Source organism: Dromaius novaehollandiae, chromosome 17 (genome assembly GCF_036370855.1).
Source record: "Dromaius novaehollandiae isolate bDroNov1 chromosome 17, bDroNov1.hap1, whole genome shotgun sequence".
NCBI classification, from domain to species: Eukaryota; Metazoa; Chordata; class Aves; order Casuariiformes; family Dromaiidae; genus Dromaius; species Dromaius novaehollandiae.
In genome coordinates, this window is record NC_088114.1 from 11378806 (window position 1) to 11406609 (window position 27804).

The 27804-nt window shown below is 59.5% G+C and overlaps 1 protein-coding gene and 3 gene segments (V, D, J or C); all 4 read right to left on the reverse strand.

Moving 5' to 3' along the window:
• Positions 1-607: 607 nt before the first annotated feature.
• On the reverse strand, positions 608-12041 carry LOC112990683 (immunoglobulin lambda-1 light chain-like). The gene is made up of 5 exons (XM_064522170.1): positions 11951-12041; positions 11548-11811; positions 3566-3575; positions 2781-2833; positions 608-1132 (listed from the first exon to the last, which is right to left on the reverse strand). Exons 1-5 carry the CDS (start codon positions 11994-11996, stop codon positions 807-809), a joined length of 699 nt encoding a protein of 232 aa, XP_064378240.1. The 5' UTR covers positions 11997-12041; the 3' UTR covers positions 608-806.
• On the reverse strand, positions 9378-10238 carry LOC135330213 (Ig lambda chain V-1 region-like). The segment is given in 2 exon segments: positions 9378-9998; positions 10138-10238. Coding segments are annotated over 2 exon segments (360 nt in total).
• Positions 12042-15677: 3636 nt separating the features above from the next.
• Positions 15678-16548, reverse strand: LOC135330212 (Ig lambda chain V-1 region-like). The segment is given in 2 exon segments: positions 15678-16318; positions 16458-16548. Coding segments are annotated over 2 exon segments (429 nt in total).
• Positions 16549-25255: 8707 nt separating this feature from the next.
• Positions 25256-27759, reverse strand: LOC135330211 (Ig lambda chain V-1 region-like). The segment is given in 3 exon segments: positions 25256-26662; positions 27198-27540; positions 27680-27759. Coding segments are annotated over 3 exon segments (477 nt in total).
• Between the last annotated feature and the right edge of the window lie 45 nt (positions 27760-27804).

Consider the following 27804-nt stretch of genomic DNA (forward strand, 5'->3'; position numbering starts at 1 on the left):
GCAGCAGGCGGCAGCTGGAGGCCGCCTTCACAGGAGGTTTTTATTTCTGCTCTAAGAGAAACCAGCGGCGTTCACAGATCAAAACCTGCCCCGTCCTCTGCGGACGGGGCCCCACGGGGCCTGCAGCAACGGTGCTGGCAGCCTGAACACCACGTGGGGACCGTGGGGCAGCGCCCGGTGCTTGGGTCCTGCCGGGAATCTGGGAGAGGCTGGGAGCCACCGGCACTCTGGAGGCCGGGGCACGAGTGGTGGCCCCGCACCACAGCCGTGCCGGGGACTGCCCAGTCACCAGGGACGGGGACGCGGCAGCTCAGGAGCTGCCAGGGCATTCGGGAAGCCCCCTCCCTCCTCTGCAGAGGCTCCCCAGGGGCTTCAGCGGGGCCTGCTACGACTTCTTTGCCCGGCGAGGGCTGTGCTGCAGGGGGAGGAGAGGGACGGGACAGCCCCACAGCCCCTTGCGCCACAAGCCGAGAGGGGACGCAGGAGCAGAGACCCGGGCAGGGGCATGCGCAGGTGGCACTCAGCCCCTTGTGGCCACGCTCGCAGCAGGATCCCTACACCCTGTGCGACCAAAGAGGCAGGACAGAGACGCAGATGCAGAGCCAGCGCTAGTTCAGTGTCTGTATTTATTAGGATGACACCCAGGGTGTGGGGACAAGTGTGGGGCACAGGGACAGGACAGAGGGGCCGGGCACAGGGGGACCCCAGGGACCTGCGCCAGAGGAGAGCTGCTGCCACCAGCAGCCACCAGGACGGGCAGGCACAGGAAGGGGATGAGGATGGGAGACGGTGGAGCTCCTGATGGGTTAGGAGGAGCACTCGGATCTCTTGAGGACCTTCTCAATTTTCTGGCCATCGTGCGTGACCTCGCAGGAGAAGCTCTCGTGACTCTTCCATTCGGCAGCCTTCAGCGTCAGGTAGCTGCTGGCCGCGTATTGGTTGTTGCTCTGCTTCTGAGGGGTCGTGGTCTGCACGCCGCTGGACCTGGCGACACCATCGACCTTCCAGGCAACACTCGCAGCACCGGGGTAGAAGCTGCCCAGCAGACACACCAGGGTGGCTTCACCCTTTGTGGAGATCTCATCGGAGGATGGTGGGAAGAGGTGCACGGTGGGGGAGGCCTTGGGCTGGCCTGTGGGAAAGAACGGCAGCAGGGTTAAAGAGGGAGATGGACTTAGAGGGAGTCAGGAGGGGTCTTTAAAATGTGCTCATGGCTGCACCATGGTGCATCATTGCTGCTGCAGCAACGAGCGCTGACAAAACCCCTGCTGTCCCCAAATGCCGACGCGGGCGTCAGCTTGCTCCTGGGCGCCGCAGAGGCCTGGCCGGGTCTGGCAGCAGCACCGAGGCTGCGGGTGACCCCCCAGACACCCCCTGGCCACCTTCACCGGGAAACTCCTGCTTCCCCCACGATTCACAAGTTATGATTTACAACTACCGTGCACCTGGAAATAACATTATATATAATACATACACAACATATATGCACATATATAATGCACACATATCCACATGTATATTATTCCTATAATACAGTCTACATTATGTAATATATGTTATCTCTAACATGCACAATATAATTTATACTTGCTACATGCATAGCTCTCCATGTTTATATTTTATGTCTATGTATATACAAGTATGTACATGTGTGTGTATATATGTGCACACATGTCTCCATCCAAACATACACATCTGGTCTGATCTTTGCACTTTGGATCTCTGGTTCGCTGACACAAGCCCCTTTCTTTGCTGTTCTACAGCCATTTTCTCTTAACTGCAGACTTCAACCCAAACCAACCCTGTTTTCTTACCGGTTCTGCTTTTAGGCACTGGCAGCTATATCTCAGAAAAGACACAACTAAAAGAATGCCAGAAGCAAGGTGCAGAAAGGACATTTGTTCTTTCTCACATAGCTTGCTTGCCTGTACAATACCTAAAAGTATACACCAGAAAACTGGGGGAGCTGCCTCCCATAAAGAGCTTCCCACTAAAGGAATTGCTAAACTACACATTCTTGTTCTTATACCACCCCCAATCATTTGGCTCCGAGTCCTTTGTGCCACTTTCTTTTAAAGAGCACAAACGTTGAAGGACAAAGATATTTTCATCGTCATTTTCCACAGACTAAGCTACATTTTCAAACACTCTTATATAGAAATAAAAGAAGAAGAAGAAGAAGAAGAAAAGAAGCTCTTGATGCCACTCCTGCAGAGTTTTGTTCAAGAGCACCAGGACATGTCGTTCTGCTCTCCAGTGCGGGGAGCCTTTCACCCCCGTGCCCAAAGAGCATGGGCTGTCCTTCAGCAGGGCTCTGGCGACAGCCGCGGCCCTTCCTGGAGGAGCTTGGCTTGGAGTCCGCGGGAGAAAATGTCTGGTCCTCGTTAAGGACTGCGGACTTGCTCCTCAGGTCTGAGGCTTAAGGCTTCCTAAGGACTAATTTCCTTACGAAGAAGAAAAGAGCCTCCCTGGGGAACCCAAGCCCAAGTCTCTGAAAGAGGCTGCGAGTGCCAGGGCTGGGGTCCATGTCCTGGGCAAATTTCAAGACCCGACAATTCGGAAAATACCCTGCAATGCTCCGGGGCACACACCAGAGTGCTCCGAGTCCTCAGAGACGAGACCAGGTCCGTAACACCGCGCTTAGTGCCTGTCCCCACAGCAGTGGCAGAGCCCAGCCCACCACCGAGTCCGAGAAAAAGTCCCCAAATCACCAAAAAATCGCAGAAATGCCCCAATTTCCCGGTGGGGAAGGAAAGAGTGCGAGGAGTTGAGCGACTTACCCAGGACGGTCAACAGGGTCCCGCTGCCGAAACCAGCACACAGTGATACAGGGCTGTACAAAAACCTCCAGGCCAGCTGCAGCAGCAGTGCTTACACTCTGTGCCTCCAGGAAGCAGGTGGGATGGACGTGGTAGGATGGAGTCGTCTTGATGGATGTGGTGGTTTGGCTGTGTCTAATGGAGGTGCCTCAATGGACGTGGCGGGATGGAGGTCCCCCGATGGATACAGCAGGATGGATGCATCAGGACTGAGGTGCTCGGATGGATGTAGCGGTATGGAGATGCCCCAGTGGATGCATTGGGAAGGATGCAACCTCCAAAGTTGCCAGGGGCACCAATGTCAGCATCAGCACTGCCAGGGGGGCTCACCTCCTGTCCAGTGCCCAGCAAGTGATGGATAATGCAGGAGCCTCCCACGACACTCATGCCTGCGGGTATTCAGGCCCTGAGCTGTGTCTGTGCTCAGCTGCTCGCTCACAGTGGGGCCAGGGCGCTGGAGCATCTCATTGAGGACAAACGAGCATTTCCCTTACTGGCGCCTGGCGTTTCGGCACCGGCAGAGGCAGAGCTCTGCGCTGGGGCAAGCTGAGGGTCCTGTCGGCCAGTGCTTCTGGCCCTGGGGGGAGCAGCCCAAGGAACATCTGCTGAGGGTGCGGGGACACCGTGCCTCCGCAGCAGGCAGCAGCTGGAGGCCACAGTCACAGGACATTTTTATTTCTGCTCTAGCAGAAATCAGCAGCGGTCACAGCTAAGAAGTTGCCCTGCCCATTGGAGAGGAGGCTTGCTCCCAGCTCGCTGCCTTGGTGCAATGTGTGCCCCAGCCCAAGCCCTGCCCATGATGATGCTTGTGTCCAACACAAGCAGCCAGAGACTCCTGCACAGGCCGGGCCCTCCCCGTTGCCGTCATGCTTGCCTGGGTGTCCCCGTGCCACAGCCATGCCAGGGACTGCCCAGTCACCAGGGATGTGGGAAAGAACGGCAGCAGGGTTAAAGAGGGAGATGGACTTAGAGGGAGTCAGGAGGGGTCTTTAAAATGTGCTCATGGCTGCACCAGTGGCATTTTGGTCCTTTCTGGAGTCTTTTGATGCTAGTCCTGTCAAAGAAGCTTATGTTTTAAGCTCCCTGCTGTCTTTTATTTTTTTATTTTTTTATTTATTTTTTTTACATATTGAGCCAGTATTACCTAGTAATCAAAAAAAGCTGCCTTATGAGTAAGAGGTCCTAACACTAAATAAGCAGTGCCATGTGTGCAGGCTGCAGGATTCCCAGCAGCCAGCATCGCTCATCTCAGCCACGTACCACGCTCACATTTCGCTTTAGCGGCAATGCACTGCTCCTGTCCTGCCCCTGAGCCCAGCCAAGGAGGAGTCTCACCACACTGCTCGTGGCCAGCCTCGTGTTCACTCTCTGCGCTCCCCGTAACTCCTCCAAAGCCCAGGACCAAGAAGTACAGCTCTCTCCGAATGGCCACGTGCCTCCATCAACGCACTGAAGATAACAGTTGTTTTTGTGAGTGTAGCCGCACCACGTCTGGGCATTTCCGCCTCCCTTCCCACACGGGTGGCCACGATCCCAGCCGATGGGATCTGCATTTGCCAAGGATAGCACAGCCCCTAGGCAGGTTGGTGGCAGTGGGTCACCGTCGCTCTCAGCCCGAAGCCACTGTCGCTACCACGCTGCCTGGGCATGCTCCAGCCCGGCGCGACCCTGCGGCACCGTGCTCCTCTCCCCAGGATTCAGGCACCAGCCAGCACGCCTCGCCTCGCCTCGGGCCAGTCATGAGATATTTTTGATTACATCTCCTAACGTCCTCGAACAGGAGACGTGATTCACATGCCATGGAGTGTACAAGGCAGGGAATGAATGGATTACAAGTTATCCAACCTGCTTATGGTACTTCGGTGTGTCACTCCAGTGACAAATAAGTCCATAAAGTGATTCAGTGGGGGGAATTGATACCGGCTCTTTGCTTTTTCTCTCTCTTCTGGTGTGTTTAACGAAGTGATTGCTTCATCCACAGCATTTATTTTGTGACCTCATATACTTCAGCTGAAGCCTCTCCATTTCCCATCTATATCAGAGGACCCCTTCTTAGCTCTGGCCGTTCCTCCTCTATGAGGAAGTCTGTTTTTTGACTTTCTGCCTGCCTTGCACTTACATTTCATGCAAAACAAACAAACTGAACCCATATGCATCTAACTGTGACAAGATCTGTACATTTTTCTGCAGCCAATTTTTAAGATGTTGTCCCAGCACTCAGATATTGCCTAAAAGCATCTTCATTTGCTCCCCGTAAGAGAAAGATATTTCCCTTTTCAGCTTACTTTTCTGAATTCTTTGCCTTAGTTTGAATTCCCGCTTCTCAATAATACCCTCTAACCCTTCAAAAGTAGTTCTCAGTTATGATGCTGTTTTAGAGACTAAAAAAAAAGCTACCATCATTTTGAACACTATTGAAATACAAAGAGACGATTTTTCCTTCCCTAACAAGACCGACCAGTCTGTGCAAACTTGAAACCTTCCGTTTCAACCCCCACACTTCATCATATAGTAGAATGTACCTGGGAGCTTTTCCTTAGGAGGAAAAAAAAGGTTAAGAAGTTCCTGTTTTATAAACTCTAATAATTAAAATCTGTCAAACAAATATATCTTTTTATTAAGCAATTCCTGCAGTCAAACAAGTTGAACAAGATCCAAATAATACAACCAAGTTTTTGATCAGGAGGAAATCTGCAGATTGAAAAGGGCAAAAAAGGGTTTGTGAACAGTAAAGACCAACTGGCACATAAAACCTTGTTTTTCCCCAGTGAAAGAAAGGCACTTGGATACATGTCAGTATAGTTAGACCAAGGACATTTGACTATGACCAGATGGAGAAGCTGGAGGAAGAAACACAGGAAAAACCTGGATACCCACCAGCTGCTGGGGAACGATCGTGGGTGAACATCAGCATGACTTACCGAGGATGGTCAGCTGGGTTCCACCACCAAAGATATATACACAGTAACATACGGTGGTGCAAAAGTAGCCCAGCCAGCTGCTTATGTCCAGCCTGCAGCCCCAGCGGCCCACAAGCATGGTGGGGCAGCAGCTGTGGCAGTGGTTGGGCTCCTGGCTGCTCAAGCAACTTGTGCGGCACCATTTACTGGAGGATAAGGGAGTGGGGATGATATTTGTGGATCTCCCTCCCCTCTCCCCCTCCTCCAGTCTCTCTCAAGGGATATCCAGATGTGCCTCCGTTGGCCAAGGTCTTGCTGAAGTCACTTGTCAAGCCCCCAAAATATGCTTGCTTGTTTCCAAGTTTTAGTGAAGGTCCCCCCCCACACTATTCAGGACAATTCACCTTTGATGGCCTTACACTCTTTCCATCTTTATTCCCTCCTGGATCTCTTCCCCTTCCTGTGGGGAGCAGCAGCAGCTCTCTGGGCCCAGCTTCACCCAGTTCAAGCAGGTCTACCCTCTTCCCAGCTGCCTGTGCAGGCATGGAGTAACTAGACCACCATGGGACTGTGGCACTTCCCTGTGGGATGGGAAGTGAAGAGGGCCCAAAGGATACTCTGAGCACAGAGCTGAGTGGCCAGCATGGCCCAGGTCTTCCAGGTGGGAGGCAGCAGGTTACTGGGAAAGCTGGTGAGCACAGCTCCAGCTGTGGATGAGAAGGAGTGTGAGGAGCTCAAAGCTCGGGGTAAGCTGGCAAAGCCGAGCAGGATGTCCCAGCGCATGCCAAGCAGGAATATAACCATGACTCCCATGGTGAGCCCAGTGGGAAACAGGGAGCAGGGAGCCTGCAACGGGCTCACCAGGAGATCCCACTGCATCCTGGAGGGCACCCCTGCTCCCTGGTCCTGCTGTGGACTGAGCACTCTCTTACCCTTGGGAGCCAAGCTGGATGGAAAGGCAACAGAGCTGGCTTCAGAGCAGCCTCTCTCTGCTTCAAGAGGGAATCAAATATCTGGGGGGGGGGAGGGGCACAGATAGAGCGTTTAGACCCATCTCACAGAGTTCTGTCAAGGTCGCAGCCTGCTTCCCAAGAGTTTCCACTGGCACACAAGGGTGAGGGACTGCGCTGCTTGACTGGCTGATGCAGCTCTTGAGCAGCAGAGGAGGAGCAGCAGTGACTGAAGGGCATTGCTGAAGTGTTTTCCTCATACAGGCCCCAGAGACAGGGGCCCCACAGAGACCTGCAGGTTTGCTATGAGTGCCTTGCCAACCTGTGACACAGTATCCCATATGGGCCCAGGAATTCACTATCCCCCAAAGCCATGCAGAGCACTCCTCTGCCCACCCTGGATCCCCCAGGCCATCACTCTTCCAGGTCAATCCATCCCAGCCTAAGGCCCTTCCCCTCCAAGCTTCTGTGGGCATTACCATGGCGTAGCTCACTTACCGGCACTGCTCAACCCTCAGCTCTGGTCCTACCACCCACTGAGGAAGCAGCTCATCCCTATTAGTCCCTGCCTTTGTGGCCCATTCGAGCAGCAAGAACAGCTCAAGCGAAGGCTCCCAGTGTATGGGAGCATCTGTCGAGGGCCTGGGCAGGCAAGCTAGGACTGGAAAGAGGGCATCAGAGACTGTTAGCAAAGAGGAAAAGCTGAGACTAGCAGAATAAATTATGCTGGGGATATGGATGCCTAAATACAGCTGCAATAGCCAAGGTCAGGGGTGAGCCAGGATGGGTTTCAGCTGAGATGTTAATGAGACTGACTAACTCCAAATTCCCAAGGGAAGGCTTGGCTGCTGCTTTATAAAGTGCTCTCCCAATGTGATGCTAGTCTTGCAGGACACAAGGTGCTTGGCTTGGAGAAAAAGAGCTCTTAGGGTGCTGAGTTTAAATAGCACCTACTTAAAATGAACTTGAAAGTATTTAGACACTGTGGTTTGTGCAAGTGGTTATAGAAAGATGCAGTCAGCTGGGTCTTGGAAAATATCTAGAGATCATCTGTAAGGGGACAGAGGCCCGTCCTCCATGGGTTATGTGTGCATCAGGAAATGCAGGTTACTCGCACCAAAAGTGCTCGCAGGAAATAGAGAGCATCAGTGAATCTTGCAAGTCATTAAAAGACAGATGATGCTTAGATGATTTTGTGGTTCGAGGAACTTCCTGTTTCAGAAGTTCGCTTTGCCTCTGGGAAGGCTTATGCATTGCTGCAAAGGGTGAAAGTAGGCAAAAACTCATTGAAATCATTCAAGCAAAAAACTTAGCTGAATCTGATGCTCTCTTTTCCATATGACCTGCTTCTGAGCATTTCTGAGACTGATGAGGTTTTGGTTACACTCTAGAGGAGGGTAAAAAAGGATGACAATGTTTGGCTTGGAAGTCTAGCTCTTCTCGTTGGAGCAAGATACGGAAGAAAACCTGCGCAACGTCCAACTTATCAGGTGAAATGGGTTGGCAGACAACCTTTCGGTGCAGACCTGGCACTTGGCCTCGGCAGGCCTGAGGCTGCCCTTGCTGGGAGCACGGACGGGTGAGGGTGTGCTAGCCCTGGGAGCTCAGGGACAGCCCCACGATGGGGAGGCTAGGCGCGGTTACACATGTCCCGATGGCCAGGCCTGGGGCCAGGTCCAGGGTTGGGGCTGAGCAGCTCAGGCCACATGAAGCTCTCTCCGCTTCTGCTGCTCAGCTCACCCATATGTGCCAGGTAACAAACGAAAAGGGAAACTGTAGGATGGGCTTGGGCATCCTTGCAGTATAAACTGTCCTGCAACCACCCTGGCACAGCTTGTGCAACCATCTGCCCCCAGAAACCATGTCTGTTATCAGCTAAAACCAGCACTGGCTGAGGAGGGAGACAGTGCTGCCCTCACTGTGCATGCCCCAGGGACGCAGCTCGGGCTGCCTTCTCACCAACAAAGCTTTGCCACGAGTAGCACAGGAAAGGCTGTGGTGGGCACCTGTGTGATGATCACATGGGGACAGCAGACACTGTTCAACAGCCCCTGCAATGGCGGGAGGTTTGTCACACATCCCCATTGCTCAGCATAACTGCAAGAGCATCACTGCTGTTATCATAGCCAGCTAAGTAATAGACTTCCTCAGCTTGGAACCCGGGGATGAATAATGGGGCTGTGGAGCCAGACAGTGAAAGAGACTCACACAGGGATGCTTGCGGGTGACTGGTTGTTTTTATAAACATATCACAGTGACTAGGGAAACTGCCTGGTTTCAGCTGGAATCAGCCAAGGCAGCTGCAGCCATAGTAGCAGCTGCTACTCCCACAGCAGGTGATCTGGGCAGTTCGTCCCAGGAATGTGAACGTCAAGACCAGCTGAGTCACTGCTGCCTGGACCAGGCAAACTGCAAAAGGAGAAGGGAGAAGGCAGAAAACACAGCATCAGTGAGTGCAGAGCGCCTGCAGGCTCAGCGAGGGCTGGAAAACCTGCACACTGGCCACATGCGCCAACAAGAGCTCTGATACCGCAGGGCTGGCCCCGGGCAGGAGCTCAGCCTGGGGGAGCAGAAAGGTGTGCCAGCTGTACACCTCCCGGACAGGCCAGAGGCTGCCAGAGGCCACAGCACCTCAGCAGCGGCTCAGCATGAAGGCGCGAGGTGGTGGGCAGCAGATGCCCAGCACCACGGTTGCTCCTGATGGAGCTGCGCAGGCAGGAGGGCAGGGAGGGCACCCGGCAGGGCCCTGGGTGCCAGCCTGGCCGTGCAGGGGCACCTCGTCCCAGCAGCGCAGGCAGGAGGCAGGGCCCAGCACAGCCCCCACCGCCCTGGGGTCCATCCCCTCCCCGTGAGCTGCCAAATGACGGGGACAGGCACAGCCCTGGGGCCCTAACGGAGGGCTGAACCAGGAGGCCAGGCACAGGCAGTGCAGGAGGGCTGTGGTGGGGACCTGTGCAACCATCACACGGGGACACCAGACTGTTCAATGATCCCTGCAATGGTGGGAGGTTTGTGTCACACTTCCCCATTGCTCAGGGGCACCGTGGCATCAGTATAACTACCACCACAGTAATACACGGCCTCGTCCTCGGCTTGCACCCCAGTGATGGTTAACGTGTTTGTGGAGCCGGACGTGGAAGCGGAGAATCGCGCAGGGATGCCCGAGGGTCTCTTGTCGTTGTTGTATATCACAGCGACCGGGGCACCACCAGGTTTCTGCTGGATCCAGCCATAGTAGCTGCCACTCCCAGAGCAGGTGATGCGGGCGGTTTCTCCCGGGGACACGGACACCGAGGCCGGCTGAGTCGGTGCTGCCTGGACCAGGGAACCTGCAGAGGGAGAGGAGAGAGGGCAGAAAGCGGCGGGTCAGCGAGTGCCGGAGCAGCAAAGCCCCCCCAGGCAGCGGGACGCGACGGGGCCCCCGTGCCCGCAGGCCCCGGCCGGGGACACCCAGGCTGGCCAGGGCACCTGAGCCGTGGGCGAGCACCACGAGGAGCAGAGGGGCCCAGGCCATGGCGCGATCCCACCAGCTACGTGTCCCCACGCCGACGGGGCTCTGCCGCGGACCCCCGACTCCCTCTTAAACCCCCGCCCGCCCGGGGCACGGCCCCTCCATGCAAATGTGACCCGCGCTCACCGCCAAAGCCTGCCCGCGCCTCCCTCCCCACCGCCCTCCCCGCTCCCAGCCCGGCTCCGCCACGTTACACGCAGCGGGGCTTGTCCCAGGCCGCGCAGCGGAGACACGGCCCACCGCACATGCCAAAACCCCGGCACGCACGGACACCCCGTCCCCACACCAGCACGAGTGGAGCAGGGCCAAAGGGATGGGAGAGCCGGGCTCCCGGAGCAGGCAGCGGAGCAGGCGGCGACTTGCCCACCCCCGGGACCACCCCACACCCTACATCTGCCCCTCTTACACGTGTCCCTGGCCCCACACAGGCCTTCGCCATTCCCGCCCGTACCCACCGCCATTCGTGCCCTGCACGGCTGCACCAGCCCCAGACCCTCTCCCACACAGGGAGATGCCAAGTCCTGCACCCGCACAAGAACAACACCCGAGCCCCTGCTGAGGCCACTTCTGGAGCGCTGCGTCCACCTCGGGGCTCCCCAGCCCAAGAGAGAGGGGGTGCAGCAAAGGGCCACGAGGGTGTGGAAGGGATTGGAGCCTCTCTCCCACGGGGAGAGCCTGAGAGAGCTGGGACTGTTTAGCCTGCAGAAGGGAAGGCTCAGCCAGAAGCTCATCAGGGCTTATAAATACCTGATGGAGGGAGGAAAGAAGACAGAGCCAGGCTCTTCCCAGAGGCATCCCGAGACAGGACGAGAGGATGCGAGTGCAAACTGAAATACAGGAAGCTCCATCCACACATTAAAAAAAAAAGATTCTTCTCCCCCCTTGAAGGTGGTCAAGCCCTGGCAAAGGTTGCCCACAGAGGCTGTGAAGTCTCCAGCCCTGGAGACAGGCAAAACCCAACGGGACAGGACCTGCACAACCTGCACTACTCAACCCTGCTACGGCCTGGGCGGTTGGACGAGACCCTCGCCAGGGGTGCATCCAACCTCAGTGACTCTGGCACTTCCCTGGCTGCGGCACCCGCAATGCCCTCTTGCTCGGCTGCTCTTCGCTCCTGGCTCCTTCCCCGTCCTTCTTGGCCCATTGGGCCCAGCTTTACGAGGCCTTTGCTCATCACCAGGCTACACCTCCCCAGCACCACAGCAGACCACGTGCAGTGCGGAGAGGGCGCTGGTGGGGACCTATGTGACAATCACATGGGGACAGCAGACACTGTTCAATGGTCCCTGCAATGGCGGGAGGTTTCTGTCTCACTTCCCCATTGCTCGGAGGCACCGTGGCACCAGCATAACTACCAGTATAGCCACCACAGTAATACACGGCCTCGTCCTCGGCTTGCACCCCAGTGATGGTTAACGTGTTTGTGGAGCCAGACAAGGAACCGGAGAATCGCGCAGGGATGCCCGAGGGTCTCTTGTCGTTGTTGTATATCACAGCGACCGGGGCACCACCTGGTTTCTGCTGGAACCAGCCATAGTAGCTGCTACCCCCAGAGCAGGTGATCCGGGCGGTTTCTCCCGGGGACACGGACACCGAGGCCGGCTGAGTCACTGCTGCCTGGACCAGGGAACCTGCAGAGGGAGAGGAGAGAGGGCAGAAAGCGGCGGGTCAGCGAGTGCCGGAGCAGCAAAGCCCCCCCAGGCAGCGGGACGCGACGGGGCCCCCGTGCCCGCAGGCCCCGGCCGGGGACACCCAGGCTGGCCAGGGCACCTGAGCCGTGGGCGAGCACCACGAGGAGCAGAGGGGCCCAGGCCATGGCGCGATCCCACCAGCTACGTGTCCCCACGCCGACGGGGCTCTGCCGCGGACCCCCGACTCCCTCTTAAACCCCCGCCCGCCCGGGGCACGGCCCCTCCATGCAAATGTGACCCGCGCTCACCGCCAAAGCCTGCCCGCGCCTCCCTCCCCACCGCCCTCCCCGCTCCCAGCCCGGCTCCGCCACGTTACACGCAGCGGGGCTTGTCCCAGGCCGGGCAGCGGAGACACGGCCCACCGCACATGCCAAAACCCCGGCACGCAGGGACACCCCGTCCCCACACCAGCACGAGTGGAGCAGGGCCAAAGGGATGGGAGAGCCGGGCTCCCGGAGCAGGCAGCGGAGCAGGCGGCGACATGCCCACCCCCGGGACCACCCCACACCCTACATCTGCCCCTCTTACACGTGTCCCTGGCCCCACACAGGCCTTCGCTATTCCCGCCCGTACCCACCGCCATTCGTGCCCTGCACGGCTGCACCAGCCCCAGACCCTCTCCCACACAGGGAGATGCCAAGTCCTGCACCCGCACAAGAACAACACCCGAGCCCCTGCTGAGGCCACTTCTGGAGCGCTGCGTCCACCTCGGGGCTCCCCAGCCCAAGAGAGAGGGGGTGCAGCAAAGGGCCACGAGGGTGTGGAAGGGATTGGAGCCTCTCTCCCACGGGGAGAGCCTGAGAGAGCTGGGACTGTTTAGCCTGCAGAAGGGAAGGCTCAGCCAGAAGCTCATCAGGGCTTATAAATACCTGATGGAGGGAGGAAAGAAGACAGAGCCAGGCTCTTCCCAGAGGCGTCCCGAGACAGGACGAGAGGATGCGAGTGCAAACTGAAATACAGGAAGCTCCATCCACACATTAAAAAAAAAAGATTCTTCTCCCCCCTTGAAGGTGGTCAAGCCCTGGCAAAGGTTGCCCACAGAGGCTGTGAAGTCTCCAGCCCTGGAGACAGGCAAAACCCAGCGGGACAGGACCTGCACAACCTGCACTACTCAACCCTGCTACGGCCTGGCCGGTTGGACGAGACCCTCGCCAGGGGTGCATCCAACCTCAGTGACTCTGGCACTTCCCTGGCTGCGGCACCCGCAATGCCCTCTTGCTCGGCTGCTCTTCGCTCCTGGCTCCTTCCCCGTCCTTCTTGGCCCATTGGGCCCAGCTTTACGAGGCCTTTGCTCATCACCAGGCTACACCTCCCCAGCACCACAGCAGACCACGTGCAGTGCGGAGAGGGCGCTGGTGGGGACCTATGTGACAATCACATGGGGACAGCAGACACTGTTCAATGGTCCCTGAGATGGCGGGAGGTTTCTGTCTCACTTCCCCATGGCTCGGGGGCACCATGGCACCAGTCCAACCACTAGTATAGCCACCACAGTAATACACGGCCTCGTCCTCGGCTTGCACCCCAGTGATGGTTAACGTGTTTGTGGAGCCGGAGGTGGAAGCGGAGAATCGCGCAGCGATGCCCGAGGGTCTCTCGTTGTTATCATATATCACAGGGACCAGGGCACTGCCAGGCTTCTGCCAGATCCAGCCATAACCATAGCTGCTGCTAGCCCTGGAGCAGGTGAGCTGGGCAGTTTGTCCTGAGGACATGGACACTGCAGCCAGTTGAGACAGAGCTGCCTGGACCAGGGAAGCAGGAAGAGGGAGACTAAGAAGGCAGAAAACAGTGGGTCAGCGAGTGCCAGAGCAGCAGAGCCCCTCCACGCATCCGGACAGGACTGGGCTCATGTGCCCACAGGCCCTGGAGAATGGGACACCCAGCGTGCCAGCCAACCCCAGGCACCCCCTTATGGGGTGGCTGTAGCCAAATCCTGGACCGCCTGCCTGCTGCTGCCCCCAGGGCCAACCTGGTCCCCCTGGCTGAGGCTGGGCAGCCCCAAGGCATGGCTGGCCATGGGCACTCAGCCCTTGGGGCATCCGGGGTCTGTGCCACAGCAAGCCAAGGGGAGAGGCGATGGCTGACGAAGAGCACGGGGGATGTATGCAGCTCCAGAGGGCTTGGCAAGAGACACTTCTGCGGATGTGAGAGCTAAGCCTCATGAAACAACACAGGGCGCAAGGGACAGCAGGAGGAGGCTGGTCCCAGACCCACTCACGCAGGAGACCTTGGAGGCAGGTTGCTCAGATCTCAACCTGATGAAGGCCAAATGTCCCCCAGGATGCAGATCCCAGCGCCTCACTGCACTCCTCTCATTCTTTTAGACCATCCTCAAAATAGACAAGCAGATGCCCAGCACCACGGTTGCTCCTGGCAGAGCTGCGCGGGCAGGAGGGCAGGGAGGGCACCCAGCAGGGCCCTGGGTGCCAGCCTGGCCGTGCAGGGGCACCTCGTCCAGGCAGCACAGGCAGGAGGCAGGGCCCAGCACAGCCCCCACCACCCCGGCGTCTGCTCCCTCCCTCTGAGCTGCTGAATAACGAGCTGACAAATGACGGGGTTGGGCACAGCCCTGGGGCCCTAATGGAGGGGCAAGCTGGGATGCCAGGCACAGCCATGGGCATTGCAGGGCAATGCAGGGAGGGCTGTGGTGGTGACCTGTGCAACCATCACACGGGGACAGCAGACACTGTTCAATGGTCCCTGCAATGGCGGGAGGTTTGTGTCTCACTTCCCCATGGCTCGGGGGCACCGTGGCATCACTCCAACCACCAGCATAGCCACCACAGTAATACACGGCCTCGTCCTCGGCTTGCACCCCAGTGATGGTTAACGTGTTTGTGGAGCCAGACCCAGAACCGGAGAATCGCGCAGGGATGTTCGAGGGTCTCTTGTTGTTATCGTATACCACAGTGACCGGGGCACCACCAGGTTTCTGCTGGAACCAGCCATAACCCCAGCTGCTGCTACCCCCAGAGCAGGTGATCCGGCAGTTTCCCCTGGGGACACGGGCAGAGACAGCAGCTGAGTCAGCCTTGCCTGGACAGACCAGGGACCCTGGAGAGGGAAAGCAGAGAGGGCAAAGAAATGTGGGCTCAGCAAGTGCTGCCAGAGCAGCAAAGATCCCCCAAGCAGCAGGACGCAAACAGGGCCCTGTGCCCACACGACCCCGTGGGACAGACGGACCAACAGCCCCCCACACAGAGCACAAGACAGAGCTCCCCGAGCCCTGCAAGGAGAGTGGGAGCAGCAGTGATGGGGAACACCTCAGCAGGAGGAGAAGGGACCTGGGGCAGGGGCACATGTGGGGAGCAGAGCAGCACAGGGGCAGCTCCAGGGGCAGCAGGAGCAGGGGGCCGCCAGCAGCAACAGGGAGCGGGGCTGGTGACAAGGCCACACAGCACCTTTTGTGGGGACAGAGACAAGATGGGCCCCGGCACCCAAGACAGCAAAGGCAAGACGCTCACAGACGTGGCTGTGCAGAGGGGACAGGAACCAGCACACACCCCGCACCCATGGTCTTGCTTGACCACCTCTTTGACTCTGCGCTTTGTCTCTCACTTCCCTATTGCTCGGTGTCACCATGACCCTGGATGGCACTGCTCTCCTAGTCAGCACAGAAATACCCAGCCTTGTCCTCAACTTAGACCCCAGGGATCATGAAGGTGTCCATGGAGCCGGAAACAGAACCACAGGCTCGCACAGGGATGCTCAACACGCTCTTGCCATTGTGGCAAACCACAGCGAGAGGAGCATTGCAAAGTCTAGCTGGTACCATGCACAGCTGTAGCTACTGCCGCAGCAGGAGACCTGGGCAGTTCCTCTGGAGACACAGACACTGAGGACAGCTGAGTCAAACCAGTAGGCAAGCAAGCGGCTGAGGCTGCCCACCTCTTCCTGCCCACCCGCAGCCTGCCTGGGGGCTCAGCGAGGCCTGGCAAACCTGCGCACACCAGCCACACGCACCAACATCAGCTCTGATGCTGCAGTGCCGGGCCCGGCGGGGAGCTCAGCCTCGGGGAGCAGAAAATTGGCAAAGCTTTCCCCAGGACACGCAGCAGCTTTCAGCTCCACACACTGCCCCACCTGCTCCCGGGTTTGAGTCTCACTTCCCCCTTGATCGGGGGCACCGTGGCATCAGTCCAACTACCAGCATAGCCACCACAGTAATACACGGCCTCGTCCTCGGCTTGCACCCCAGTGATGGTTAACGTGTTTGTGGAGCCAGACGTGGAAGCGGAGAATCGCGCAGGGATGCCCGAGGGTCTCTGGTTGTTGTTGTATATCACAATGACCGGGGCACCACCAGGTTTCTGCTGGATCCAGCCATAGTAGTAGCTGCCATAGTAGTCACTGCTACCCCCAGAGCAGGTGATGCGGGCGGTTTCTCCCGGGGACACGGACACCGAGGCCGGCTGCTGCGTCAGTGCTGCCTGGACCAGGGAACCTGCAGAGGGAGAGGAGAGAGGGCAGAAAGCGGCGGGTCAGCGAGTGCCGGAGCAGCAAAGCCCCCCCAGGCAGCGGGACGCGACGGGGCCCCCGTGCCCGCAGGCCCCGGCCGGGGACACCCAGGCTGGCCAGGGCACCTGAGCCGTGGGCGAGCACCACGAGGAGCAGAGGGGCCCAGGCCATGGCGCGATCCCACCAGCTACGTGTCCCCACGCCGACGGGGCTCTGCCGCGGACCCCCGACTCCCTCTTAAACCCCCGCCCGCCCGGGGCACGGCCCCTCCATGCAAATGTGACCCGCGCTCACCGCCAAAGCCTGCCCGCGCCTCCCTCCCCACCGCCCTCCCCGCTCCCAGCCCGGCTCCGCCACGTTACACGCAGCGGGGCTTGTCCCAGGCCGCGCAGCGGAGACACGGCCCACCGCACATGCCAAAACCCTGGCACGCACGGACACCCCGTCCCCACACCAGCACGAGTGGAGCAGGGCCAAAGGGATGGGAGAGCCGGGCTCCCGGAGCAGGCAGCGGAGCAGGCGGCGACATGCCCACCCCCGGGACCACCCCACACCCTACATCTGCCCCTCTTACACGTGTCCCTGGCCCCACACAGGCCTTCGCCATTCCCGCCCGTACCCACCGCCATTCGTGCCCTGCACGGCTGCACCAGCCCCAGACCCTCTCCCACACAGGGAGATGCCAAGTCCTGCACCCGCACAAGAACAACACCCGAGCCCCTGCTGAGGCCACTTCTGGAGCGCTGCGTCCACCTCGGGGCTCCCCAGCCCAAGAGAGAGGGGGTGCAGCAAAGGGCCACGAGGGTGTGGAAGGGATTGGAGCCTCTCTCCCACGGGGAGAGCCTGAGAGAGCTGGGACTGTTTAGCCTGCAGAAGGGAAGGCTCAGCCAGAAGCTCATCAGGGCTTATAAATACCTGATGGAGGGAGGAAAGAAGACAGAGCCAGGCTCTTCCCAGAGGCGTCCCGAGACAGGACGAGAGGATGCGAGTGCAAACTGAAATACAGGAAGCTCCATCCACACATTAAAAAAAAAGATTCTTCTCCCCCCTTGAAGGTGGTCAAGCCCTGGCAAAGGTTGCCCACAGAGGCTGTGAAGTCTCCAGCCCTGGAGACAGGCAAAACCCAGCGGGACAGGACCTGCACAACCTGCACTACTCAACCCTGCTACGGCCTGGCCGGTTGGACGAGACCCTCGCCAGGGGTGCATCCAACCTCAGTGACTCTGGCACTTCCCTGGCTACGGCACCCGCAATGCCCTCTTGCTCGGCTGCCCTTCGCTCCTGGCTCCTTCTCCGTCCTTCTTGGCCCATTGGGCCCAGCTTTACAAGGCCTTTGCTCATCACCAGGCTACACCTCCCCAGCACCACAGCAGACCACGTGCAGTGTGGAGAGGGCGCTGGTGGGGACCTATGTGACAATCACATGGGGACAGCAGACACTGTTCAATGGTCCCTGCGATGGCAGGAGGTTTCTGTCTCACTTCCCCATGGCTCGGAGGCACCGTGGCACCAGTCCAACCACTAGTATAGCCACCACAGTAATACACGGCCTCGTCCTCGGCTTGCACCCCAGTGATGGTTAACGTGTTTGTGGAGCCGGAGGTGGAAGCGGAGAATCGCGCAGCGATGCCCGAGGGTCTCTCGTTGTTATCATATATCACAGGGACCAGGGCACTGCCAGGCTTCTGCCAGATCCAGCCATAACCATAGCTGCTGCTAGCCCTGGAGCAGGTGAGCTGGGCAGTTTGTCCTGAGGACATGGACACTGCAGCCAGTTGAGACAGAGCTGCCTGGACCAGGGAAGCAGGAAGAGGGAGACTAAGAAGGCAGAAAACAGTGGGTCAGCGAGTGCCAGAGCAGCAGAGCCCCTCCACGCATCCGGACAGGACTGGGCTCATGTGCCCACAGGCCCTGGAGAATGGGACACCCAGCGTGCCAGCCAACCCCAGGCACCCCCTTATGGGGTGGCTGTAGCCAAATCCTGGACCGCCTGCCTGCTGCTGCCCCCAGGGCCAACCTGGTCCCCATGGCTGAGGCTGGGCAGCCCCAAGGCATGGCTGGCCATGGGCACTCAGCCCTTGGGGCATCCGGGGTCTGTGCCACAGCAAGCCAAGGGGAGAGGCGATGGCTGACGAAGAGCACGGGGGATGTATGCAGCTCCAGAGGGCTTGGCAAGAGACACTTCTGCGGATGTGAGAGCTAAGCCTCATGAAACAACACAGGGCGCAAGGGACAGCAGGAGGAGGCTGGTCCCAGACCCACTCACGCAGGAGACCTTGGAGGCAGGTTGCTCAGATCTCAACCTGATGAAGGCCAAATGTCCCCCAGGATGCAGATCCCAGCGCCTCACTGCACTCCTCTCATTCTTTTAGACCATCCTCAAAATAGACAAGCAGATGCCCAGCACCACGGTCGCTCCTGGCAGAGCTGCGCGGGCAGGAGGGCAGGGAGGGCACCCAGCAGGGCCCTGGGTGCCAGCCTGGCCGTGCAGGGGCACCTCGTCCAGGCAGCACAGGCAGGAGGCAGGGCCCAGCACAGCCCCCACCACCCCGGCGTCTGCTCCCTCCCTCTGAGCTGCTGAATAACGAGCTGACAAATGACGGGGTTGGGCACAGCCCTGGGGCCCTAATGGAGGGGCAAGCTGGGATGCCAGGCACAGCCATGGGCAGTGCAGGGCAATGCAGGGAGGGCTGTGGTGGTGACCTGTGCAACCATCACATGGGGACACCAGACACTGTTCAGTGGTCCCTGCAATGGCGGGAGGTTTGTGTCTCACTTCCCCATGGCTCGGGGGCACCGTGGCATCACTCCAACCACCAGCATAGCCACCACAGTAATACACGGCCTCGTCCTCGGCTTGCACCCCAGTGATGGTTAACGTGTTTGTGGAGCCAGACCCAGAACCGGAGAATCGCGCAGGGATGTTCGAGGGTCTCTTGTTGTTATCGTATACCACAGTGACCGGGGCACCACCAGGTTTCTGCTGGGTCCAGCCATAACCCCAGCTGCTGCTACCCCCAGAGCAGGTGATCCGGCAGTTTCCCCTGGGGACACGGGCAGAGACAGCAGCTGAGTCAGCCTTGCCTGGACCAGGGACCCTGGAGAGGGAAAGCAGAGAGGGCAAAGAGATGTGGGCTCAGCAAGTGCTGCCAGAGCAGCAAAGATCCCCCAAGCAGCAGGACGCAAACAGGGCCCTGTGCCCACACGACCCCGTGGGACAGACGGACCAACAGCCCCCCACACAGAGCACAAGACAGAGCTCCCCGAGCCCTGCAAGGAGAGTGGGAGCAGCAGTGATGGGGAACACCTCAGCAGGAGGAGAAGGGACCTGGGGCAGGGGCACATGTGGGGAGCAGAGCAGCACAGGGGCAGCTCCAGGGGCAGCAGGAGCAGGGGGCCGCCAGCAGCAACAGGGAGCGGGGCTGGTGACAAGGCCACACAGCGCCTTTTGTGGGGACAGCGACAAGATGGGCCCCGGCGCCCAAGACAGCAAAGGCAAGACGCTCACAGACGTGGCTGTGCAGAGGGGACAGGAACCAGCACACACCCCGCACCCATGGTCTTGCTTGACCACCTCTTTGACTCTGCGCTTTGTCTCTCACTTCCCTATTGCTCGGTGTCACCATGACCCTGGATGGCACTGCTCTCCTAGTCAGCACAGAAATACCCAGCCTTGTCCTCAACTTAGACCCCAGGGATCATGAAGGTGTCCATGGAGCCGGAAACAGAACCACAGGCTCGCACAGGGATGCTCAACACGCTCTTGCCATTGTGGCAAACCACAGCGAGAGGAGCATTGCAAAGTCTAGCTGGTACCATGCACAGCTGTAGCTACTGCCGCAGCAGGAGACCTGGGCAGTTCCTCTGGAGACACAGACACTGAGGACAGCTGAGTCAAACCAGTAGGCAAGCAAGCGGCTGAGGCTGCCCACCTCTTCCTGCCCACCCGCAGCCTGCCTGGGGGCTCAGCGAGGCCTGGCAAACCTGCGCACACCAGCCACACGCACCAACATCAGCTCTGATGCTGCAGTGCCGGGCCCGGCGGGGAGCTCAGCCTCGGGGAGCAGAAAATTGGCAAAGCTTTCCCCAGGACACGCAGCAGCTTTCAGCTCCACACACTGCCCCACCTGCTCCCGGGTTTGAGTCTCACTTCCCCCTTGATCGGGGGCACCGTGGCATCAGTCCAACTACCAGCATAGCCACTACAGTAATACACGGCCTCGTCCTCGGCTTGCACCCCAGTGATGGTTAACGTGTTTGTGGAGCCAGACGTGGAAGCGGAGAATCGCGCGGGGATGCCCGAGGGTCTGTTGGTGTTACCATATATCACGACGACCGGGGCACCACCAGGTTTCTGCTGGTACCAGGCATAGTAGTAGCTGCCATAGTAGCTGCTGCTACCCCCAGAGCAGGTGATGCGGGCGGTTTCTCCCGGGGACACGGACACCGAGGCCGGCTGAGTCAGTGCTGCCTGGACCAGGGAACCTGCAGAGGGAGAGGAGAGAGGGCAGAAAATGCAGGATCCGTGAGTGCAAAGCGCCTGGAGGCTCAGCAAGGCCTGGCAAACCTGCACACACCAGCCACGAGCACCAACATCAGCTGTGAAACTGCAGCACCAGCCCTTGGCGGGGAAGCTCAGCCTGGGGGAGCAGAAACAAAGCAAAGCTCTTCCCAGAATTGCTCACCCTGAACAGCCCCAAAACACAAGGGCCTTTGCCCCTCCAGCCCAGCCAGCACTATACTCCCTCCCTGATGCACAGCTCCAGCTGGGGCCTTCAGGCTGTGCTGCCAGCCTGGGATTTCCACACCTGTGCTCCCACAGGGATGTGCCAGGCAGGCCAGAGGCCACAGCGCCTCAGCAGCAGCTCAGCATGAAGGTGCGAGGTGGTGGGCAGCAGATGCCCAGCACCACGGTTGCTCCTGATGGAGCTGCGCAGGCAGGAGGGCAGGGAGGGCACCCGGCAGGGCCCTGGGTGCCAGCCTGGCCGTGCAGGGGCACCTCGTCCCAGCAGCGCAGGCAGGAGGCAGGGCCCAGCACAGCCCCCACCGCCCTGGGGTCCATCCCCTCCCCGTGAGCTGCCAAATGACGGGGACAGGCACAGCCCTGGGGCCCTAACGGAGGGCTGAACCAGGAGGCCAGCCACAGGCAGTGCAGGAGGGCTGTGGTGGGGACCTGCGCAACCATCACACGGGGACACCAGACTGTTCAATGATCCCTGCAATGGTGGGAGGTTTGTGTCACACTTCCCCATTGCTCAGGGGCACCGTGGCATCAGTATAACTACCACCACAGTAATACACGGCCTCATCCTCGGCTTGCACCCCAGTGATGGTTAATGTGTTTGTGGAGCCGGACTTGGAACCGGAGAATCGCGCAGGGATGTTCGAGGGTCTCTTGTCATTCCAGTATACTACAGTCACTGGGGCACCACCAGGTTTCTGCTGGTACCAACCAAACCAGCTGTCAGTACCCCCAGAGCAGGTGATGCGGGCGGTTTCTCCCGGGGACACGGACACCGAGGCCGGCTGAGTCGGTGCTGCCTGGACCAGGGAACCTGCAGAGGGAGAGGAGAGAGGGCAGAAAGCGGCGGGTCAGCGAGTGCCGGAGCAGCAAAGCCCCCCCAGGCAGCGGGACGCGACGGGGCCCCCGTGCCCGCAGGCCACAGCTGGGGCACGCAGGCTGGCCAGGGATCCCTGGCTGCCCATGACAGCACTAGCTAAGAGTCTAGAAGCCACCAGGCCCAGGATAAATGGCCCCTCTTGCTGGTGGGATATGTGATTTAAAGCTCATCTCCACAAAGACACATGAGTAAAGAAGAACAATGTTAAGCTGGGAACCCCAATGACTGAACTGGAGCCAAGAGAGCACCCCACCCCAGCTGCTCGCCAGGCCATTGGAGGAGGAGGTCAGCCCATGGGCCAGGTGTGCAACTCCCCGGGTGACTCAATGGGGAAGCTCTCCCTGGACAGCCTTGCAGAGTGAGTGGATTGCTGCCTAGGGGTGTATGGACTCATCCCGAGGCACTGGGGGAGAGCATTTGGGGATTGTACAAGACTTGTTATGGGATTTTGAGGGGAAGAAACAAAGGTGGGGAGAGGGGTGGACCAAGGCAATTTGGGGAGGAAGAGAGTAGGAAATCAGAGGGAAGAGTGGTTAAAAGGGGCCAGCATATGTGAACAGGCTGCTGGTCAGCACACCACTCTGGCCGTGTCCCGTGCCTGGCCATTGCAGCCTGGCCATTGCAGCCTGGCCTGCCTTAAACTCAATTGCTCACTATTTCCCTGGGTGAGGCACTCTCTAGGCTGTGCAGAGGTGTGTGCGCTAAGGTCCAAGGGCCAGCCTCTGGAGAGGGGCCACAGTCACAAGAGACATGTTCTTGGGTGCAAGCAACTGGAGAGCCTAGAGAGGGCACATACTGTGTGGGTGTGCATGTCGCTGTGTGTGTACTAGTGAACATCTGGCCGACATTTAGGATAAGAGGCTTGGGGTCAAGTATTGGAGCAGCCTTACATCTGGGCTGGACACTGGTGAGAGCAGGGGTCTGAGAGTTGGGTGCTGGAGGGATGAGGGAATCCAAGCCAGCTACTGGAGAGACCGAGGGGTCCGGGGTCAGCTACGCGTAAGGCAGACTGTCTACGTCTGTGTGTGTCTGCATGTGCTCACCCACAGCTGTATGCGAGGCATCTGGGAGATCAGTGGACCCAGGAGCAGCTACTAAATAGACTAAGTGCCTAAGGTCACACTCAACTGAGGGATCCATGTTGTTTACATGCATATGTACATATATATATATAGTCCACTAACAAGCTGTCACCCTGACCAGCCACAGAGGGCAGCAGGATGAGGACACCGGTGCTGCTTGTGTTTGCACAAGAGCCATGCTATACCTTGCTGGGTGTGGCCAGATGAGTTTAAATGTTTATATGCAACATGCGTAAGTGTGCATGTGTCTCTTCCAGGAATACACAGTCTCACAACTGGCTGGATCCAGGAACATGCAGCAGCAGCAACCTTACTGCTACTAGGCTACCAGATTTCTTAACTCCTAACACAAGGCACGAGACCCACAGGGGTCTTTGTCTCACTGTACATATGCTCCTACAAAGGGGTGCCCAGCAGCAACAGAACAAGAGGCCATGAGACCAATGCAGGTTTGTACCTCACTTCCCCACTGCATGTTCCGCATTGTCACCAGGACCCTGGTCAGCACTGCTGTCCTAGCCACGACCCTACGCTCCACACCGCAGCCTTGTCCTCAGCTTGCACCCCAGTGATGGTTAACATGCCCGTGGAGCCGGACTTGGAACTGGAGAATCGCGCAGGGATGTTCGAGGGTCTCTTGGTGCTTTCATATATCACGACGACCGGGGCACCACCAGGTTTCTGCTGGATCCAGCCAAAGTAGCTGCTGCCATAGTAGTCACTGTAATACCCAGAGCAGGTGATGCGGGTGGTTTCTCCCGGGGACACGGACACCGAGGCCGGCTGCTGAGTCACCGCTGCCTGGACCAGGGAACCTGCAGAGGGAGAGGAGAGAGGGCAGAAAGCGGCGGGTCAGCGAGTGCCGGAGCAGCAAAGCCCCGCCCGTGCCCGCAGGACCAGCCGGGGACACCCAGGCTGGCCAGGGACCCCTGCAGGCCCCCGACTCCCTCTTAAACCCCCTGCCACTCGGGGCACGGCCCCTCCATGCAAATCTGACCCGCGCTCATCACCAAAGCTCACCACGCAGGGGCCACGGCAGCGCCAGCTGCAGACAGCCCTGGGGACACGGCACGGGGCAGCACCGAGGCCCTCCTGCCCCTGTGCTCCACACGCAGCGGGAAAATCCCCCCACTACCTCCCCGGCCCTTCTGCAGTCCTGCCGCAGGCTGGGGGCAAGAGGAGCCTGTGGCCATTGCCGCAGCCTTGGGCTCTACAGCCCAGCGTCCTCGGATGGGGTCGGGCACTCCCCGGGAGACATCGCCGGGCCCGTGGGGCAGCACCGGCGGGAGGGTGCCAAGGCACAGAGCTGCAAGCCTACAGGCAGCAATTCTTCAGCACTCCCGGCTGCCTGGGGCTTCCCACCAGCACATCTTTCCTCTCCAAACTCTTCATCTGAGGCATGCAAGGCCCAAAGCCTTAGCTCACCCCTCGGTTGAGGGCACGTGCCCGCCTTTTGGTGCTGGGACTCAGATTTCAGCCCAGTTGAAATCCCTCTGCAGTGACGCCCAGGAACAGGGGACAAACGTAGCCCCTGCCGGGCCCAGCCTGACCACAGGGCACAGCGCTGGGGCCCTAACGGAGGGCTGAGCCGGGACGCCAGGCACAGCCACGGGCAGCGCAGGAGGGCTGTGGTGGGGACCTGCGCAACCATCACACGGGGACACCAGACACTCTTCCATGGTCCCTGAGATGGCGGGAGGTTTGTGTCTCACTTCCCCATTGCTCAGGGGCACCGTGACACCAGTATAACTACCACCACAGTAATACATGGCCTCGTCCTCGGCTTGCACCCCAGTGATGGTTAACGTGTTTGTGGAGCCGGACGTGGAAGCAGAGAATCGCGTGGGGATGCCCGAGGGTCTCTGGTTGTTGTTGTATATCACAACGACTGGGGCACCACCAGGTTTCTGCTGGGTCCAGCCATAGTAGTAGCTGCCATAGTAGTCACTGCTACCCCCAGAGCAGGTGATCTTGGCGGTTTCTCCCAGGGACACGGACACCGAGGCCGGCTGCGTCAGTGCTGCCTGGACCAGGGAACCTGCAGAGGGAGAGGAGAGAGGGCAGAAAGCGGCGGGTCAGCGAGTGCCGGAGCAGCAAAGCCCCCCCAGGCAGCGGGACGCGACGGGGCCCCCGTGCCCGCAGGCCCCGGCCGGGGACACCCAGGCTGGCCAGGGCACCTGAGCCGTGGGCGAGCACCACGAGGAGCAGAGGGGCAAAGGATCCAGACACACCAGGGCAGGGCTTTACTCTAGGTTACTTTTACACAGCAGCTTCCACCCCAAGCCACCACCACCTGGGACACCTTGAGGCCAGCAAGGCAGCAGCTCCTTCCTAGACACACAGTATTTCCCACCACCTCTCTGCTGCTCCTCAGCAGCTCCCCGTGCTTCGAGGTGGGCTTGTAAACCAGGACCAACCCCTCGACAAGCTCACAAGCAGCAGCTGGAGCGCCCTGCCTGATTCACAGTCCAAGGTGCTGCTGCAGCCCCCTCTCGTGGCCTCCACCCCGTTAGACTGAAGCGGAAAGAGAAACAACGAGAAGGGGTGCTGACAAGCTGAGAAGCTCTAAGCAGATGCAAATATGCTTCGAGGCTTCGTGAACTCAAGCAACTCGGCCCGCTGAAGGCGCAGAAAGCAGCACCTCGCCTGCCAGCGCTGGGCGGTCGTTCCCAACGCTGGACCCAACAGTCCCCAGCTCACGCTGCTGTACGGAGGCTGCACAAAGGCACCTCGGGCTGGAAACCCTGACAGGGGCCTCCACAGAAGGAGCAAGTCTCCGGGAACATCGGCACGAGGGAAGGACACGGCACTACTGCTCCACAGCGCCCTGCAGGGCTTCCCCTGAGCAAGGCCTGGCCCCAGCAGCAGGGAGCAGCCAGGACAGGCAGGTTTTGCCCCACTTGCCTGAGTGCCCCCACCAGTGTGCTGTGCACTACGAGCCCACGGAGCGCAGTAATAGCCAGCCTCGTCCTCCCCCCGGGCCCGTGCGATGGTCAGCATGCCCACGCTGCCCCAGAGGGACTCCGAGAACTGCCCTGGGCCCCTTGAGGGTCAGTCGCTAGCTCTGTAGCTCACACCTTTGGGGAAAGGGCCACATTCCTCTGCATGCAGTCTGCCTACTTGCCAGACATGACAGACCTGTGCTCAGGCTGCAGGACAGAGCGATGCGCCCGCTGGCTGTCACCGAGGCCGAGGCCTCCTGGCTCACCAGTGCCTGCAAAATGGCCCCCGGAAGCTGCAGGACACCCGTGTTAGTTGTCACTGAACAATGGCACCCGGCAGCACCAACCTCCCCCACAGCCACCTGCCGCCACCCCAGGGGACACCTTGACCATGCTCAGCCCTGCTGTCCTGGCTGCCACAGTAATACTCAGCCGCGTCTTCAGCTTGGACCCCAGGGATGGCTAACGTGGATGTGGAGCCAGATGTGGAACTGGAGAATCACGCAGAGATGCCGGAGTATCTCCTGCTCTGCCCATAAATCACAGTCTTCCTGCAGGATCCCACCACATTTCTGCTGGAACTATCCAGAAGCACTGCTACCCCCAGAGCAGATCCTCCGGGCAGTTTATCCCGGGGACACAGACACCAATGCCAGCTGAGTCAGCCCTGCCTGGACCAGGGACCCTGGAGAGGGAAAGCAAAGAGGGCAAAAAATGTGGGCTCAGTAAGTGCTGCCAGAGCAGCAAAGATCCCCCAAGCAGCAGGACGCAAACAGGGCCCTGTGCCCACACGACCCCGTGCGACAGACGGACCAACAGCCCCCCACACAGAGCACAAGACAGAGCTCCCCGAGCCCTGCAAGGAGAGTGGGAGCAGCAGTGATGGGGAACACCTCAGCAGGAGGAGAAGGGACCTGGGGCAGGGGCACATGTGGGGAGCAGAGCAGCACAGGGGCAGCTCCAGGGGCAGCAGGAGCAGGGGGCCGCCAGCAGCAACAGGGAGCGGGGCTGGTGACAAGGCCACACAGCGCCTTTTGTGGGGACAGAGACAAGATGGGCCCAGCCACACAGTCACCTCCCGGGACCCCAGGACAGGAAAGGCAGGACATTCAGACATGGCCGTGCAGAGTGGACAGGAACCAGCATGCATCCTGCAGTCATGGCCCTGCTTGACCACGAGGAAGAAGGCAGAAAACCTTCTTTTACTTATGGGTTTGCACCTCACTTCCCCAATGCTCAGTGTCCCCATGAGAGCACCACTGCCGCTGGGCCAGCTACCACAGTAATACACGGCCTCGTCCTCGGCTTGCACCCCAGTGATGGTTAACGTGGCCGTGGAGCCGGACTTGGAACCGGAGAATCGCGCAGGGACATTCGAGGGTCTCTTGTTGTTCTCATATATCACAGTGACCGGGGCACCACCAGGTTTCTGCTGGATCCAGCCATAGTTGCTGCTGCCCCAGTTGTCACTGTCACCCCCAGAGCAGGTGATGCGGGCAGTTTCTCCCGGGGACACGGACACCGAGGCCGGCTGCTGAGTCAGTGCTGCCTGGACCAGGGAACCTGCAGAGGGAGAGGAGAGAGGGCAGAAAGCGGCGGGTCAGCGAGTGCCGGAGCAGCAAAGCCCCCCCAGGCAGCGGGACGCGACGGGGCCCCCGTGCCCGCAGGCCCCGGCCGGGGACACCCAGGCTGGCCAGGGCACCTGAGCCGTGGGCGAGCACCACGAGGAGCAGAGGGGCCCAGGCCATGGCGCGATCCCACCAGCTACGTGTCCCCACACCGACGGGGCTCTGCGGCGGACCCCCGACTCCCTCTTAAACCCCCGCC